This window comes from Neomonachus schauinslandi, chromosome X (genome assembly GCF_002201575.2).
Source record: "Neomonachus schauinslandi chromosome X, ASM220157v2, whole genome shotgun sequence".
Lineage (NCBI taxonomy): Eukaryota > Metazoa > Chordata > Mammalia > Carnivora > Phocidae > Neomonachus > Neomonachus schauinslandi.
Window position 1 is genome coordinate 27178874 of NC_058419.1, and position 16289 is coordinate 27195162.

Sequence of the window (16289 nt, forward strand, 5' to 3'; positions counted from 1 at the left end):
GGAGAAAATATTCACAAATGACATATCAGATAAAGGGCTGGTATCAAAATCTATAAAGAACTTAGCAGACTCACAACCCCAAACCAAAAAAATCCAGTTAAGAAATGGGCAGAAGACATGAAAAGACACTTCTCTGAAGAAGACATACAAATGGCTAACAGACACATGAAAAAATGCTCAACATCACTTGGCATCATGGAAATACAAATCAAAACCACAATGAGATACCACCTCACACTGGTCAGAATGGCTAAAATTAACATCTCAGGAAATGACAGATGATGGTGAGGATGTGGAGAAAGGGGAACCCTCTTACACTGTTGGTGGGAATGCAAACTGGTGCAGCCACTCTGGAAAACAGGATGGAGGTTCCTCAAAAAGTTAAAAATAGAACTACCCTCTGACCCAGCAATTGCACTACTAAGTATTTATCCAAAGGATACAAATATAGTGATTTGAAGGGCATATGCACCCCAATATTTATATCAGCCATGTCCACAATAACCAAACTGTGGAAAGAGCCCAAATGTCCATTGACAGATGAATGGATAAACAATAGCATATTACTCAGCCATCAAAAAGAATGAAATCTTGCCATTTGCAACAGTGTGAATGGAACCAGAGGGTATTATGCTAAGTGAAATAAGTCAGTCAGAGAAAGACAAATACCATATGATTTCACTCATATGTGGAATTTAAAAAACAAAGCAGATAAACATAGGGGAAGTGAAGGAAAAATAAAATAAAATGAAAACAGGGAGGCAAGCCATAAGAAACTCTTAACTCTAGGAAACAAACTGAGGGTTGCTGAACGGGAGGGGTGTGGGGGGATGGGGTAACTGGGTGATGGGCATTAAGGAGGGCATTTGATGGAATGAGCACTGGGTGTTCTATGCAAGTGATGAATCACTAAATTCTACCCCTGAAACTAATAATATACTATATGTTAACTAAATTGAATTTTTATTTATTTATTTATTTATTTTTAATTTTATTATGTTAGTCACCATACAGTACATCATTAGTTTTTTTAAAAGATTTTATTTATTTATTTATTTGAGAGAGAGAGAATGAGAGAGAGAGCACATGAGAAGGGGGAGGGTCAGAGGGAGAAGCAGACTCCCTGCCGAGCAGGGAGCCTGATGCGGGACTCGATCCAGGGACTCCAGGATCATGACCTGAGACGAAGGCAGTCGCTTAATCAACTGAGCCACCCAGGCACCCACATCATTAGTTTTTGATGTAGTGATCCACGATCCACTGTTTTTGTATAACACCCAGTGCTCCATGCAGTACGTGCCCTCCTTAATACCCATCACCGGGCTAACCCATCCCCCCACCCCCTCCCCTCTAAAACCCTGTTTGTTTCTCAGAGTCCATAGTCTCTCATGGTTCATCTCTCCCTCTGATTTCCCTCCCTTCATTTTTCCCTTCCTTCTCTTAATGTCCTCCATGCTATTCTTTATGTTCCACAAATAAGTGAAACCATATGATAATTGACTTTCTCTGCTTGACTTATTTCACTTAGCATAATTTAAATAACAAATTAAAAAAGAAAAAAGAAAAAAAGAAAAAAATCTCTAAGGAAATATGGCTCAAAAAAAAATCTAATGAAGCAGAGTTAGGCTTTCAACACCCAAACCCAAGAAGTAAAATGGGAAAGAGATGGGGTTGTTAGGGGTGGGGAGTAGTGGAGGAAGGCATCCTACCTGTCTGCCTGCCAGCTGTCAAATTATTTTCCACAGCCAGCTACCTCAGACTACACCCCTGAAGCTGGTCAGTTTTTATCATGTGACTTTTTCCAGAAAGTTCCATTCTCACTCCTCCTTGACAGAAACACACATGGTGTGGGACACAGTTCCCTCAGCCAGTTGGCTCTGAACCCTCTCATGAGCCCTCCTTCTGTCACATGTACTCTTAAGTATTCCCACTCAGGCTTCTCTCTGGCCCACAGGCCTAGCCTCTCCTTATACTCCAGTTCTAACTTGGTCCCCTGAAAATGTCTGTGAGTAGTAGCACAGTGACCAGACAGCAATACATGTAAATAGATACAGATTTTTAAAAAATTGTTATTAGAGAATTCTTGTCTTTAAAAAAAGTATAAGTTTGATTACCAGTTTAAATATGTGATAAATGAGTTCACGAGGTTCTGCTTTTTCACTCATGCTCTTGGCTCAAAACTAAATTGACATTTGGTTTAAAGTTCTTTAAGTCTTTTTAGTTTGTTCTGACTTTTGTTTCAGGGTTTATGTGCCTGACCTGAGTACTTTTCCCAATGGCGACTGCTCAAAAAAGGACAGAAAACCCATATCCTTTTATTTAATACATGTATTTTAGCATGTCTGACTCCAAAAGAAATTTCTGTGTCATGAATTCTATTTTCTCACTGAGCTTCATCTGCTATTAAAAATTATGCATTTTAAAATAACATATTTTTATCAAAAATAAAATGTTCCAGTGGATTTCTTTGATATTTTGCGTGGGAAAAAATGGCTCATTTTGCTTAAGCAGGTTGCTGTTTTATAGCAACTGTTCTATCCCTTTGCTGAATCATAGCAGTTCATTTTTTGCTTAAAAACTGGTTTCACCTTCTGGCATCTCCTATCCAAACAAAGATACTAGAATTTCTTCTTTGTTTTTTCTTTACCTTTTTTTCCATTTTTAATTTTGAGTGTAGAGGTAGTCATGATTTCTCATCTAGCTGGCCTCTGAGAACCTACTTTTTCAAGAGGATGACACTTACCATACATAGTACCTCAGCCAATGAATTTGTTACATGTTGAAGCTTTAGAGTCTATAAAATTAACTAACTCTTGTTTTCTTTTGGAATTTTTAATTTGAGTTCACTTTGAATGAGACACCAATGAGTCTCCAATTAGAGCCGGTCTCATACTCCAGCACCCCTTTCCTAACTGCCTGCTGATTATATTAACTTCCATATTCCATGAGCATCTTAAAAAGAATGTGCCCCAAAGGAAAGTTATTATATTCCCTCAAAATCTCTTCCTCTTCCTGTATCCCTTATTTTAATTAATGTACTTTAGGTCTACTGGGTCAGTGGGTGTGAGGCCCATACACCTGTAGTTTTATAAATTCATCAAGTGACTTGGAAGCACAAGTAGGTTTGATTACCACTGGCCTAGATTATTGTCCTAGCTTCCTAGTTGGTGCTCTAAAGTCCAGTTCTTTACCTCTCCAGTTCATTCTTCACATAATAAATTTACTTTTCTGGGATGCCTGGGTGGCTCAGTTGGTTGAGTACCCAACTCAATTTCAGCTCAGGTCATGATCTCAGGGTCCTGGGATCAAGCCCCGCGTCAGGCACTGTGCTCAGTGGGGAGTCTGCTTGAGATTCTCTCTCTCCCTTTCCTTCTGCCCCTCCCCCAACTCATGTTTTCTTTTGCTCTCTCTCAAATAAATAAATAAATCTTAAATAAATAAATAAATAAATACACTTACCTTCCTAAAATACCAGTTAGAGCATAATATTCCTTTCCTCAAAACATTGCAATGATTCCCTACTTTCTACAGATGTATTAACAGCCAAATGTCTTGACTTGGCCTTTGAGAATTTCCATTATTTGTTATTTTCTGCTCCCCTGGCTCACCTGTACCACTTCCTTCAAGAGACCTCATGCTCTAGTCATATCCATGCCCTTTTGAACAGTGCTACCTTTGTCTGCTTCATCACTGACAGCTCTGGCTGTCTCTACTGAAATTTCATTCTTCAAGAACTATTTCCTTTAGTAAAATAATGACTAAGGAAGATTGATATCAAATTTGTCTCTACAATCTCTACCAGGTAGTAAGAAGGCCCATTTGTAATCCTTTTTGGCCAATTATTATGTAAGCTCTTGCACATTGTTGACTGCTTATGGGCTTTTGTCCTTCATTACTGCATGCCTTCCCATGCCTTCCATGGAATAAGTATATGTGTATTGTCACAGCATCCCTGCTAAGTGACTCCATGGTTCCCAATTCCCTGCTGTACGAGGTGGAATTTCTGTTGAGCCCCTTTTACTATGTCATAGGGATTTTATTAACTAGATGTGATGATGAGGTACTCAATGGCTTTTGCTTAGACTGGACTTAACAAGTTCTAGTGCTGTTTGTGTCTCACCAGTTCTGTTTGATTAAAATTGTTGTTGTTTGGCTAATTGCCAGGATGGTATCTTTTCCTTTAGTTGGGCCAAAACAGTGTGCAGAAGGAGAGATGAAAAGAGATGAGAGAAGGCAGAAGAAGACTGGAGGCGATCCTAGTGCTCACAGATAGGATGAGTTGAAACTCTACTTTCTCATTTTTTATGTTTTGGGTATCTGTGCAGTTGACTATTTGCCTCTGTGTAACAATGGCAATATTTGTTGGAAATATGGATATAATCTCCAGGAGTTATTCCCTTGAGAGGGAACCTACTCATTTGGATTTGTAAGTTCTGCTATATTTCATCAATCATACCACTTCTCGATCACGATACATCTGTTTGAGCCAGTGTACTGTTGCCCACATCTGAATGCAACTTTATAAAACCAACCATGACTTTTGTGTCTAAGCGGTTCACATGGGGACTTGTAAGCTACCCTTTACTGACTGATTCTCCAGGGTCATCTTTTATACAGATACTGGTTACACAATTGGCATCCAAACACAGATTATCCCGATTTGAGAATAGCCAGACAAGTCAGTTTGCAAAGATTCAAATGACTTTAGTGTTATCCTGTCTCCCTTGATTTATACATATTGTAATTCAATTTCCTTCTGGTACTGTGGATAATGGAGAGTTGCAAATAAATATATTCAAAGCTTACTTTTTAGAGCACTTATTTTCAAGATATTATGTGGAGATTTCCTTCATATAATACTATTCTTAAGGTACATTTTGTTCCGAAAGGAAAACAGAGACCAGATAAGTTGGGTGACTTTCATTGAGTTGATAGCAGATTATGGGTGAGAAATGGAAAAAGTGGCTTGCCTATAGGGAAGATAAAAGCAGTAGAAAGAGGGTTAGGAAGCTGCCAAGGGCAAGTATCTATCTCATAATTTGGATGAAGGCTGGCTCTGTCTTTAGTGTCACTTGAATTGTTCATGTGGGTGATGCTTCGATAGGGAAATGCATAGTAATTGTGGTGACTGAAGTTACCAGGTTGCTAATGAGAGACACAAGTCTTTTTCTAGAAGCAGGTCCATCCTCCTGGGAGGGTGTAGTGTGTGGAGTTGAAGATTACACCATATAAATTAACACTTGATTATAGGTTGCTTGTATTGTTAGCTCACTGTTCTATTCTCTAATCCAATCAACATACTTTGAAACCTTTTAAGTGCTATCCATTGGTAAGATGGTGAGCCATATCAAACTTGCCCTGACCTCATGGCACTTTAGTCCAGGGGGAATTATTTATATGAATATAAGTTGATATAAGTGCTATTAGCAGGAAAAATAGCCACCAATCTCTTTTATTAATAGTTGTATGGAGGTATAATTTAAATACCATAAAATCCATCCATTTGACACTGATTTTTTTAAAGCAAAAATCGGATCATGCACCCCTGCCCCAGCTTGAAATTCTTCAGTGGCTTTCTGTCACTGTTGAAAACAGCTAAAACTCCCTTAACCAGGCTTACTAACACCTTACATAATCTGGAACTCACTCTGCTCTAGCCAAAATTGCCTTCTGACAGTTCAGAGAAGGTATCAAACTCTTTTCTGCCTCAGGACCTTGGCACATGCTGTTCCCTATGCGTGACATGAACATTCCCGATTCTTTATATAATTGGATCTTTCTCATCATTTGTATCATTGTTTCAAAGTCATCTTTTCTGAAAGGTCTTGTCTGGCCATGCTACGCAGAATTTTGATTCTCCATACTCTGCCTTCTCTTTATTCCCTGTCCTAGCACCTGTTCTGTCTCCATGTCAATTATCATAAGCTCTGCAAGTTTTATCTGTCAATTATGACTGTAAGGTTCTTAAGGACACCACCCTCTGTCTTCCTTGCAGGGGAGCGAACAAGGTATTGGGCATACAAGTGATACAGAGGAAAAATAACTTACTATAAAGATCTTTAGAGAAAAGTGTATGTGGACTGGTGCTGGTCTGCTGTTTGTTAGTAATCAGAGATGAAATAAGGAAAGAAACAGAAAGCAAGCTTTTACAAATATTTATAGCAATTTGACAGGGTAATATTATGTCTGTTAAGTGTAATACTAAAAAATTTGGCTTGTATTTTTATATATCTTGTTTTGTTTATTTCATGTTTTTAGTAATTTACTTCTACTGATCTGTGAAAATTTAGAGGAAAAAACTGGCCCTTCTTCACAGATAGTTTGAGAAGCACTGTTTTAGAGGACATGATTTGAGAGCCTGGGGAAGAAAACAGAATTCTTTCAATTTATCTTGCTAGAACGTTGGCTAGAAAGTGATCTTGTTGAGAGAGAGAGAGAAGGAGAAAGGGACGAAGGGAAGGTTGACTACAATGGGGGCATTTTTGGACAGGGAGAATGGGAGTCTCAAAGTTGGCAACTTTAAGTTGACAAGTGCCTGTGGATTTCTAAATGCCAGGTAGGAAGTTGGACCCCAGCCCAGTCCACAACTCCTCATTCCCTTGGTGCTCTGTTGTAACCTATCTCCGTTTGGAGAAGAAAGTGAATCCTCAGCCACCAGAGAAATTGTGTACCTAGGGGAGGGGGGCCGGGCTCCTGGCATTTGGGACCAGTGGGGATTTTTCCCTTCAATCCTACCTCTTTTGCCTGTAAGGCCAGGCTCCAGCCCAGTGAGCTCTGTGTTTACATGCCAGCTTCTGAGGTAGCATTGTTCACAACACATGGTTTTGAGCATTTGAAGTTTTTTTAGAGAAGGAGAGAGAGGGGGAGAGAGAGAGAGAGAGAGAGCAAGCAAATAAGCAGAGAGAGAGAGAGAATCTTAAGCAGGCTTCATGTCCAGCATGGAGCCCGACGCAGGGCTTGATCTCACAACCCTGAGATCATGACCTGACCTGGATGCTTAACCAACTGAGCCACCCAGGTGCCCCGAACATTTGAATTTTCTATTTAGAACATAAAAATGGAAGAACAAAGGAAGGGAAAGAGTAGCAGGCAAAACGAAAAGACCTGGAAGGGGAAGGGAGCAGAAGGGAACAGTTGTTATTGGCAAGCAAAACACATGACCCAATCTCACTTGAAGTTGTTTTCTCTCTAAACAAAGTGGGCCCCTCTCTGTTTCAGGTACATTCCAAGATCTAGTAGGCTGCAGAGTTCACTTCTTCAATCTTATATTATTCCTGGTTGCCTCTTTTGGGTTCTGTGTTATGAATGGTGCTTTTGTTTTAGTAGAAATTTGAAAAAATTAAATGTAAGCTAGTGCCCCCCCCATTATTTCCTGGCATGTTAATAATATGAATGGGGCAGATAGGGAGGAAAAGAGAAAAGAGGGAGCAAGAGCAAGAGGGGAAATGAGAGAGCAGGAGAGAGGGGTGTGTGTGTGTGTGAGGGAGAGAGAAGGAAGAGGGAATGTGGCAGGAGAGAAGAGAGTGATGGACAGATATAATTGGTGCCTGTTAAGATGCATTTCAGATTGGCTCTTGGACAGGTTTCAAACCCCTACTCACAAGGCTCTCCTTGGTTTAAGCCTTTTTCTCTCTGATCACTTTACTGTCATAAATGTATAGTTTGTATTTCATTCATATGCATTTATGTCTTTGCAAATGTTCTTATGTGACCTTTGTGGGGCTGGCCTTTTGTCTCACTGAGATGCTTGAGTGGGTCAAAGGGCAAGAGCAAGGTGCTCTGTCAAGAGTCTGTTCAACCTGCATTGGAGGCCTAGCTTTGGCAATGGATTAGCTCTGAGACTTTGGGCAAGTCATGTATTTTTTTCTGAGCCCATTTTCCTGATCTCTAAAAAGTTTAGGGAGGTGACTAGGTAAGAGGTCTCTCCTCATGGGAGTTCTGAGTAAATTTAGTAAGAAATCTAAAGAAAATAGCTGGCCCGGCAGAGAGGAGTCTGAGATACGTTAGCTTCCTTTTCTTTGCTTCCCTAGCGCAATGGCGTCCTTGACTGCCTGCTCATGAGGCCCCTCTACCAGTGGCAGCTACATGACCTAACTTCCACTTGTAGGGTCAACAACAGTCCCGCACTCTGGGGTTGGTCTTGACCTAGGCAGAGAAACTGTTGGGTCTTCTAAGATAGTGGTTAACTGGTACAGCACTGAATGAGTCCAGTATGGCTCATGTTCTCCCCTAGGCACCCCAAATGCTTGGGGTTTTTTGGGGTTTTTTTTGGTCTTATTTTTGGGGCTGGGTGCTGAAGATCTGTTGCTGGACCATCTCAACCCAGATCTAATTCACTTTGTGTTGACCACAAGGTAGTTTTGATTGATCCTTCAGATCCTCAGCTCTGTTCAGAACGTAGGTAAGGGTACTCATACCCTTCTTGGCTTCTGCCCACCTGGAATGATTTTAAGCCTGTCTTATGACTTTATATCTCTAAGGATAACAAGGCTCTGGTTTTGTTCCCCCATTTATATCCTCAGCTTCTGCCTAGCTGTTGTGCCTATACTCTCACTCCTGGCCTTCTCTGGTCCAAACTGACCCTCCATGAGGGAAGAAATGTAGAGCTGGAAGTGACCTTGGAGGTTTCCCAAATTTTAATCATTAATATGCCACATATGCCACCTTTATAGTTTTTTGCCATATAGGTGGATCATCTGAGCTGTAATTTACCTAATATTTTTCTTTATATGGTCTAAATTTTTTTAACCTAAATATCTACTTTACCCTCATTCTAAAGAATGGTATCTGTACAATCACAGAAGTGAGAGGATAGTTATCTTTTTGCATTACATATTTAATACAAATTCAAAAGTAATAAGTTTAAGAAATTTTGCTGTGTACTCCCTAAAATCATCTTGTGTACAAGTAGCACACTTAGGGAAACAGTAATCTGGTCTAACTCTCCATTTTATGGATTAGGAAACCTGTTTCCTAGCTCCAGGTCTAGTGCTTGTTTTCATCATGCCTAGGGTTGTTAGTCTAGGGTTCTGCACACAATGACTGAGCTATCATTACTGACATAAATGAAAAAATTAAATCACAATACACAACATTCCTGGGGATGCAGTGTAAAGGATCCTGATGCAGGACCTTGCCTTGAAAGAGAGAGAGAGGTTGCCTGACTGACAGAGTGAATGCATGCTGGTTACGTCTGGTACCAGAGTGGCAAACATTACCATCTTAGAATCCTGGAAGAGAACACAATTATGGAACCACTCCCCAAAAAATGACATCACCACCTGACACAGAATTTGTAAGAGACTTGCTCGCTCTCTCATCATTGGGATGTCCACCTCTGGCCTGTGTGTTCCCCAGATCACATCTCTGGCCTGTGCTTCTGATGGAATCTTTTGTTTCTTCCAGGGACTTCAACAAGGTAGAACTTTTCTGCAGCTTGTTGTCTGCTGTGAAATGTGCACCCTGACCCACGAGAGGCCCGTCGAAGCATTCCTGGACTGTATGAGTCTTCTCACTTTCGCATTGCTACCAGGGAAAGTCCATGTCAAAGCACCTAGAAGTCTTTACAGATAGATGGAGCTCCGTGGCAAGGGGCGCACATGGCGCTCTGGTACAGGTGATTCCAGAAAGCTTAGTGACTGTCTTTGATTTTGCATTTGTAGAAGAAGGCAAGGGTTCTGTGCTATTGTTATACCAAGACTCAGATTAGACTGTTCCCTTGTGTATCTGTCCTCAGCTTTCATCCAGCTGGCTCATTCTGAAAGGAAACATCTTAGCTCCACTTACCCTTTTGACCATCTAAGGAACTTCTAAAGAGTTTTGGGGTGTGTGTATGTGTGCATGCGTGCGTGTGCGTGTGTGCGCTTGTGTGTCTTTGGTGGAGGTATTTGGGGTATTTTTATCTGCTTTAAAAAACCTGAAAACCATGATGGGATAATCTGTCTCATTTTTTATCAGAGATGAGCAACAGTTCCTATCTCTCTTGCCTGCATGCAATTCAATATAGAGTACAGGGACTTATGGAAACACATGGCTGAGTTCAAATGAAAAGAGGTCACTAGAGGAAAAGGAGTGGCAGTTCGAAGCATGGCGAATGAGTTCACGTTTTCATTAGGCAGACTGACATGACGCTATGTATTACAGTCTTTCTGAAGGACCAGACTTTACTTGTTCTTGTAGTAGGCTTCCTCCCACTGTCTCATGATTCTGAGTCCTGGTTAGGCATTCAGTTAACCATTCTTTTCTCCAACCTTGTCCTACTGATTCTCTCTTGCAGTTCTAATGCTCCATAGGCTTTCATTTCTGTCAGGTCTGGGTCTCAAGTTGAAACCAAAGCTCATCTGAAGGATTGTTGGTAGGAATAAGGAGGCCCAGTTAGAATTCTAGAATGGCGAAGGTCTCAATGTATCATCCAGTCATTGATGTGCATGGCTTGGATCTCCCTTTAAGATGGAACCTGCCTCGAGGACTTGAGTGAGCTGATAGCCTCCAGTTTCAGGACCTGCCTCAGCTTTCAGGCAGGAGCTATGTTCTTCCTGAACAGCTGCCAGCCAATGGCTGAGCAAGGTGGTGGTGCAGTGGCTCGCTGTTTTGGGGCAGCATGGGGTTCTTTGCACTGGAACTCTCGGTTATTCTGGCCAAGACTTTCTTAGAACTATACCGCCATCTGAAGCTCTTCTCATCAAACTTCCTTTCCCTCTCCTTGGCTGATATCAGACCTGAACTGTGGTCTTAAGCTCTCCCTTCCCACTTGTGACCCTCTCTCTTTTATTTTTCACAGGTATCATTCCCAGTAAATGTCTTGCACTTATTTTTTTTTTAAAGATTTTATTTATTTATTTGACAGAGAGAGACACAGCGAGAGAGGGAACACAAGCAGGGGGAGTGGGAGAGGGAGAAGCAGGCTCCCCGCAGAGCAGGGAGCCCGATGCGGGACTCGATCCCAGGACCCCGGGACCATGACCTGAGCCGAAGGCAGTCGCTTAACCAACTTAACCCAGGTGCCCAATGTCTTGCACTTCCAATTATATCTTAGCATCTGCTTCCAAAGGGCCTAACCATTACATCAAAGAACTCCCCCATTCCCATCTGAGTTTTATAGTAAAGAAACTGAAGTGACTTATGCAAGGTCCCATAGCTAGTTAGTAAGTAGCATAGCTAGTTAGTAAGTAGCAAACTCCGTATGACAACCCAAACTTTCTGCCTTCGTTCAATGCTCTTTCCCAAACTTTAGTCATCCACATGCCACCACAGCCACATACACAAAAGCCAGACCTTGCCATATGTTTATTCCCCATGCTATTGCTTACACAACACATTTGACACATTAAATCTCTACGTTAGCCCTGTATGAAGTAATAATGTCCATGAAATTTGGATTTCGATGTGCTCATTTTATATTTTTCTAACACACAATAAATAATACATTACCATCATAATAAAAAAGTTTATGTGTACACCATGTAAAGTCATCTCATGTACTGTCAGTGATGGGTGAACCCTGGGATGTATAAGGCAGAAAAGAAGGAAAAGGGAGAAGGAAGGAAGGAAGGAAGGAAAGAAAAAAGGAAGGAAGGAAGGAGAGCAAAATACTTATTGATGAGAAAGAAATGGTAAAAACCCATCAGTAACTGCCCTCAGGTGCCTTGCTGTGACATCCATTTTTCCTGCCAAGCCCTGGTCTAACTTCCAGTGAGTCAGCAAACATCCTTTACTTATTGGTTGCCTAAAAAAACCAAATTGAAAGTATTTAGATGTAAATGAAGAATCAAGATTTCTCCTCTTAAAAGAGTCAATACATTTATCCCCCAAATGGTCTGAAGTGCTCCACTTTGAGCAATTTATTGGAGAACATGCACACTACATTTCAAAGCAGTAGCTCTAATCGTCATTTCATAAAGTGTTGGAAAACACACTTCCTAAGACAGAGGTTTAAGTAACATTTCCTTTCTTATTCAAAAAATTTTCATCATTAAAACAAAATAAGATTTTTTTCTTTGATTTAAGAAATCTAAGAATATAATTATAATAATCTTTCACCTTTGTTGCTATTCTTTTGGTGTAAGAGCTCCATAATGATTATCATTCTCTTGTGCTAATGAAACAAGATCGGGGTTCGAACTCATGTTATGTAATAATGTAATAGATTCTTAGTATTACAGTGATAATTTAACATTTCTCTTTCATTTAGGGGAGATAGTATTATTCAGAACCTCTGCCAAACAGATATTCCTGATTTAGAAGCCACTTTGTTAATTCCTAAACCAATTGTCTTTTTGGAGAAAGAACTATAAACTAACCTAAATGAAATACTAGCTTCTACAGTTTCATAGATTTTAAAGGCATGGGAAATGTGAAGGAAAAGATTCAAGTTGTGTTTCATTATAAGTATACAGGTGGCTGTATGCTTTGACAGGGTCCCTTGATGTTCTGTGTTCCAACCGACTTCTGGCATCTGATTTGAAAAGATTTGGTAGTGATCTGCGTCTGGAAAGACAAACCCAGTACTGATATGCACATCTACTTGGGTTAACTGGGGAAAGAGTCAGTTTCCTGTGTCCCCTGTCCCTTGTGTTATATTTCAAACCTGGATAAAATGGTTTACATGTCAAATCCAAATCGGATCTAAAAAGAATCAGTCTCAAATCACTATGTTTTAAATGAGAAGAGAATACGAGCTTCACAGCTAAAACAGAGACAGCATAATTGAAAACAAGGCTATTGCATTCAGGTTTTGGCATTTACTGACTCATTTCTCCAAGTGTCTAAAGAACACATTAGGTTCTTTGTGTATTTCTTTTTTGGATGATTACGAACAGCACAAACTAAATAGAATATATTGCCCTGGGAAACAAAAACTCTGCTTGTTCTTACCAGGTTCGCAAGCATGTAGTGATAACCTCTTGAATGTTTCCCCAGGATCACAACCTGCAAAAGAAGAAATAAGAAATATTGCTTATTTAAGAAGGGCATTTCCAATTGCCTAATCAATGGGAAGTGCAATCAATCGATGGGCTAGTGTGAATTACTTTTAAATGATCAACAGAGTTAGGTCTTTGTATATGGTAAAATCACAGTTAATAGGACCAGAATTCTTTTTGCACATTTCAATGTCAGGCAGAGAATACAGGAAGAATTGCTAACATTGAAGTTAAAAGTGTCAAAAACAAGGGAGAAAAAGCTCTCGAAACTGCCAGGTCAGTAGCATCACTGTCACTAAAAATAGATGGCAAAAGTGATGAAGCTGCTGATCCCCCACCCATGAACTGGATTCTGTACTCAGCTGCTGAGATGGAAAATGGGCTGAACGTGGAATACAAATTAGAAAATAGAATGTACAGTACATTTTTTTGTTGTTGTTATCTGGAATGCTTAGGGAATAGAACACTCTGGGAATGGGGTTAATGGGATTTTCAGGTTAATCGAGGTTACTTTTGCTTATTGAGACTTTTCTAAAATGCTTACCTTCTTTTTCCTGCCTTAATAGGAAAGATTTGTGACCATCTGTACAGCTTTTGCTGCCGGATGCTAGGCTGCAGGGCAGTGGGGGTGGGGATTGTCCCCTAGGGGACATTTGGAGCTGCCTGGAGGCATTTTTGGTTGTCACATCTGGAAGGGTGACTAGTATCTAGTGGGGAGAGGCCAGGGATGCTGCTAAACATCCTGCAGTGCACAGGCCAGCCCTCCACAACAAAGAATTGTCTGGTAAAAAATGTCAGTAACATCTGAGGTGGAGAAGCCCTGCCTTGGGGTTATCATTCTTAAAGTAATTTTCATGAATAACACTGTATTAATTCTAAGCCCTACAGTCTACAAAATGCATTTTTGTTATTTCAAAATGTGTAAGTGGATTGAATAATTTCCAACCAAATGTATTGGTTGTCATTCGCAAGTTTTTGACTAAATACCTGACATAAGCTTATTTCCAGATAGCTAAGTACGGCAAATTCCAGTTAATTGAGGATTTTATAAAATGTCACTTTAATAAGTACTGATTATGTACAAAGTACTGTGCTGAATTCAGGGAGTGGGCACCAGGAGGGGGATCACATAGAGGGTAAAGATACAACCGGAAGTGGAACCAGGTTTTGTTCCGGGTCTGACGTTAATACCATTTTAGGAGCCCTCTTTAAGAAAAGTGAAACAAAGTCATGAATAGTAAAGCCTTGGAAAGAACCCATAAAAGTAAGGTGCCATTAAGCTTAAGCTTCCTGACAAGTTCCACCATGGGCACAGTTATCAAAGGGTTTAAAAACAACTTGAGGGGGCGCCTGGGTGGCTCAGTTGGTTGAGCATCTGACTCTTGATTTCGGCTCAAGTCATGATCTCGGGGGCGTGGGGATCAAGCCCCGTGTTGGGCTCTGTGCTCAGTGGGGAGTCTGCTTGAGATTCTTTCTCCTTCTGCCCCTCCCCCCGCTCTCTCTTTCTCTCTCTCTCCATAAATAAATAAAATCTTAAAAAAGGATAAAATAAAAACAACTTGATAAGACAGCAAAATTGCATACATATCAAACCATAAGTATATATAAAAGGCCATAAGAACAGTGAAAACAATTGTCCTTAACTGAGTGCCTAGTATATGGCAGGCCCTGTGTTAGGTGCTTTTTATGTACTTAATCGCTAGAACAATTTAACAGATTAAGTATCATTAGTTTCATTTTATAGAGGAGGAATCTCAGCTAAAGAGAGTTTAAGTGATATGCCCGAGGCCACACAGCTCAGAAGTGGAAAAGCTGGAATTAGAACCTGGGTCTGTCGCCTCTAGAACCCATATTCTTGGTGGTACATTACGTGGTTTCTTAATATGTGCTAAATGTCAAATACCAATAATTGTTCTAGGTTCTTGGAGAAGAGGAAGAAGAGGTATTTAAAGTCTGCTGGGATGGATAGGGAAGGTTTCCTGGAGAAGATAAGGTTTAAGCTGGCTCAGAGGAGTGGAACCACATATTTAAATATGCTTATCATGCTGGCATTAGAAGCTTTCCAGTCATTTCAAGGGCTGAGAGAGAGAGCGAGAGCTGTTTTCGATTAATTTAAAATATGAGCCACATTTCTGACTGATTATTTATGGAGGAAATGAAAGGTTAATGAATGTCTTGAGGAAGTGATTTCTCACGCTGCCATGACACAAAATGAGCTGTTAGGTATCTGCTGGGAAGTATTCTTCAGTGTCTGCTTGTGAGACACCTCCTTACTGGTGACATTTGTTAACTTTGGATGGCAAGTTGGGACCATATATCTGTTGCATTTTTAATTCACTGACAACCCTCAGCATAATAAAAACAGAGGGTTTTGAGTTCTGCCAGAAAAATGAGCGAGATTCCTGAGGACATCTGGCAGAACTTAGAGAAATGAAGCAGCAAGCCCAAAGGAAATGGGGTCTTTCTCACCAGAGGAAGGGCTTAGTGCCCTTTTGAGCAGAGGGGAGGTGAGAGGGAGCCATAGAAACATCAGTGTTGTGAGAAAAGCCCCACATGAGAAGCCAGGAGCCCAACCTTGTCATGTATTCACTGCTCGCGTGTGGGCAAATCACTCAACGTACCCTGCCTCCTTTTCCTTATCTGTAATCTGGGACAATGAACCTGGCCCTTCCTGTCTCGGCAGAGTTGTCAAGATCAAAGTGAAGACCATCTGCACTCGGGATGGGGAATGTGCCTCATGTAATCACACAGGGGGTTAAATAACCGTGAGAGGGGGTCACTCCCTAATACACTGTGTTTTAGGTTCGGAAACAGTTGAAGCTATTGGAATATCTGCTTGAGTCCCTGCCCAGATAGTCTGCTCAGAAGAAACTCACTTATTTGAAGGTAGCTGTCTCATATTATCACCTCACAAGACTTAGCTTAAACTGGAAGGGATGGGCAAGTTAAAGATAGGAACCTTTAGGTGTCACAGAGCTACTGCCTCGAAGGCCCTAATTATTTCCTCATCCCTACTTCCAGCGCCTTCTTAACTCTTACTTAACATACAGTTCTTACCAATCTTGGTCTTTCAGTTCACAGTCAACGAAAAGCTGCAAATTAGAAGGCGTGTGTAGAGAGGGAGGGCGTAATATTAGAAAGAGGCACTTCAGCAGCAGAGGAAGTGACAGGCTGACTTAAAGGAGGTAGTAGACAACATCGTACTCCTGCACAGGATCATCATGGATGTTCGTCGTCAATGCCTGAGTCATCAGGGTCTGGTTGATTGCGTTGGTAATTTCTGCTAAAAAAAAACCCCCCCACGGTATGTTTTGTGGTAGGTTTCCAACAGAAATGCTCCTAGTCCTGATACCGGAACCTTGAAATCTT

General features: G+C 40.8%; 1 protein-coding gene across 1 annotated transcript in view; it reads right to left on the minus strand.

The window, feature by feature from the left end:
• GRIA3 (glutamate ionotropic receptor AMPA type subunit 3) overlaps nt 1–16289 on the minus strand; it is a 274270-nt gene that overhangs the window by 98110 nt on the left and 159871 nt on the right. The window contains exon 5 of the mRNA XM_021686020.1: nt 12874–12927. Within this exon, the coding sequence (XP_021541695.1) occupies nt 12874–12927 (54 nt within the window). The remainder of the gene's footprint in view (nt 1–12873; nt 12928–16289) is intronic.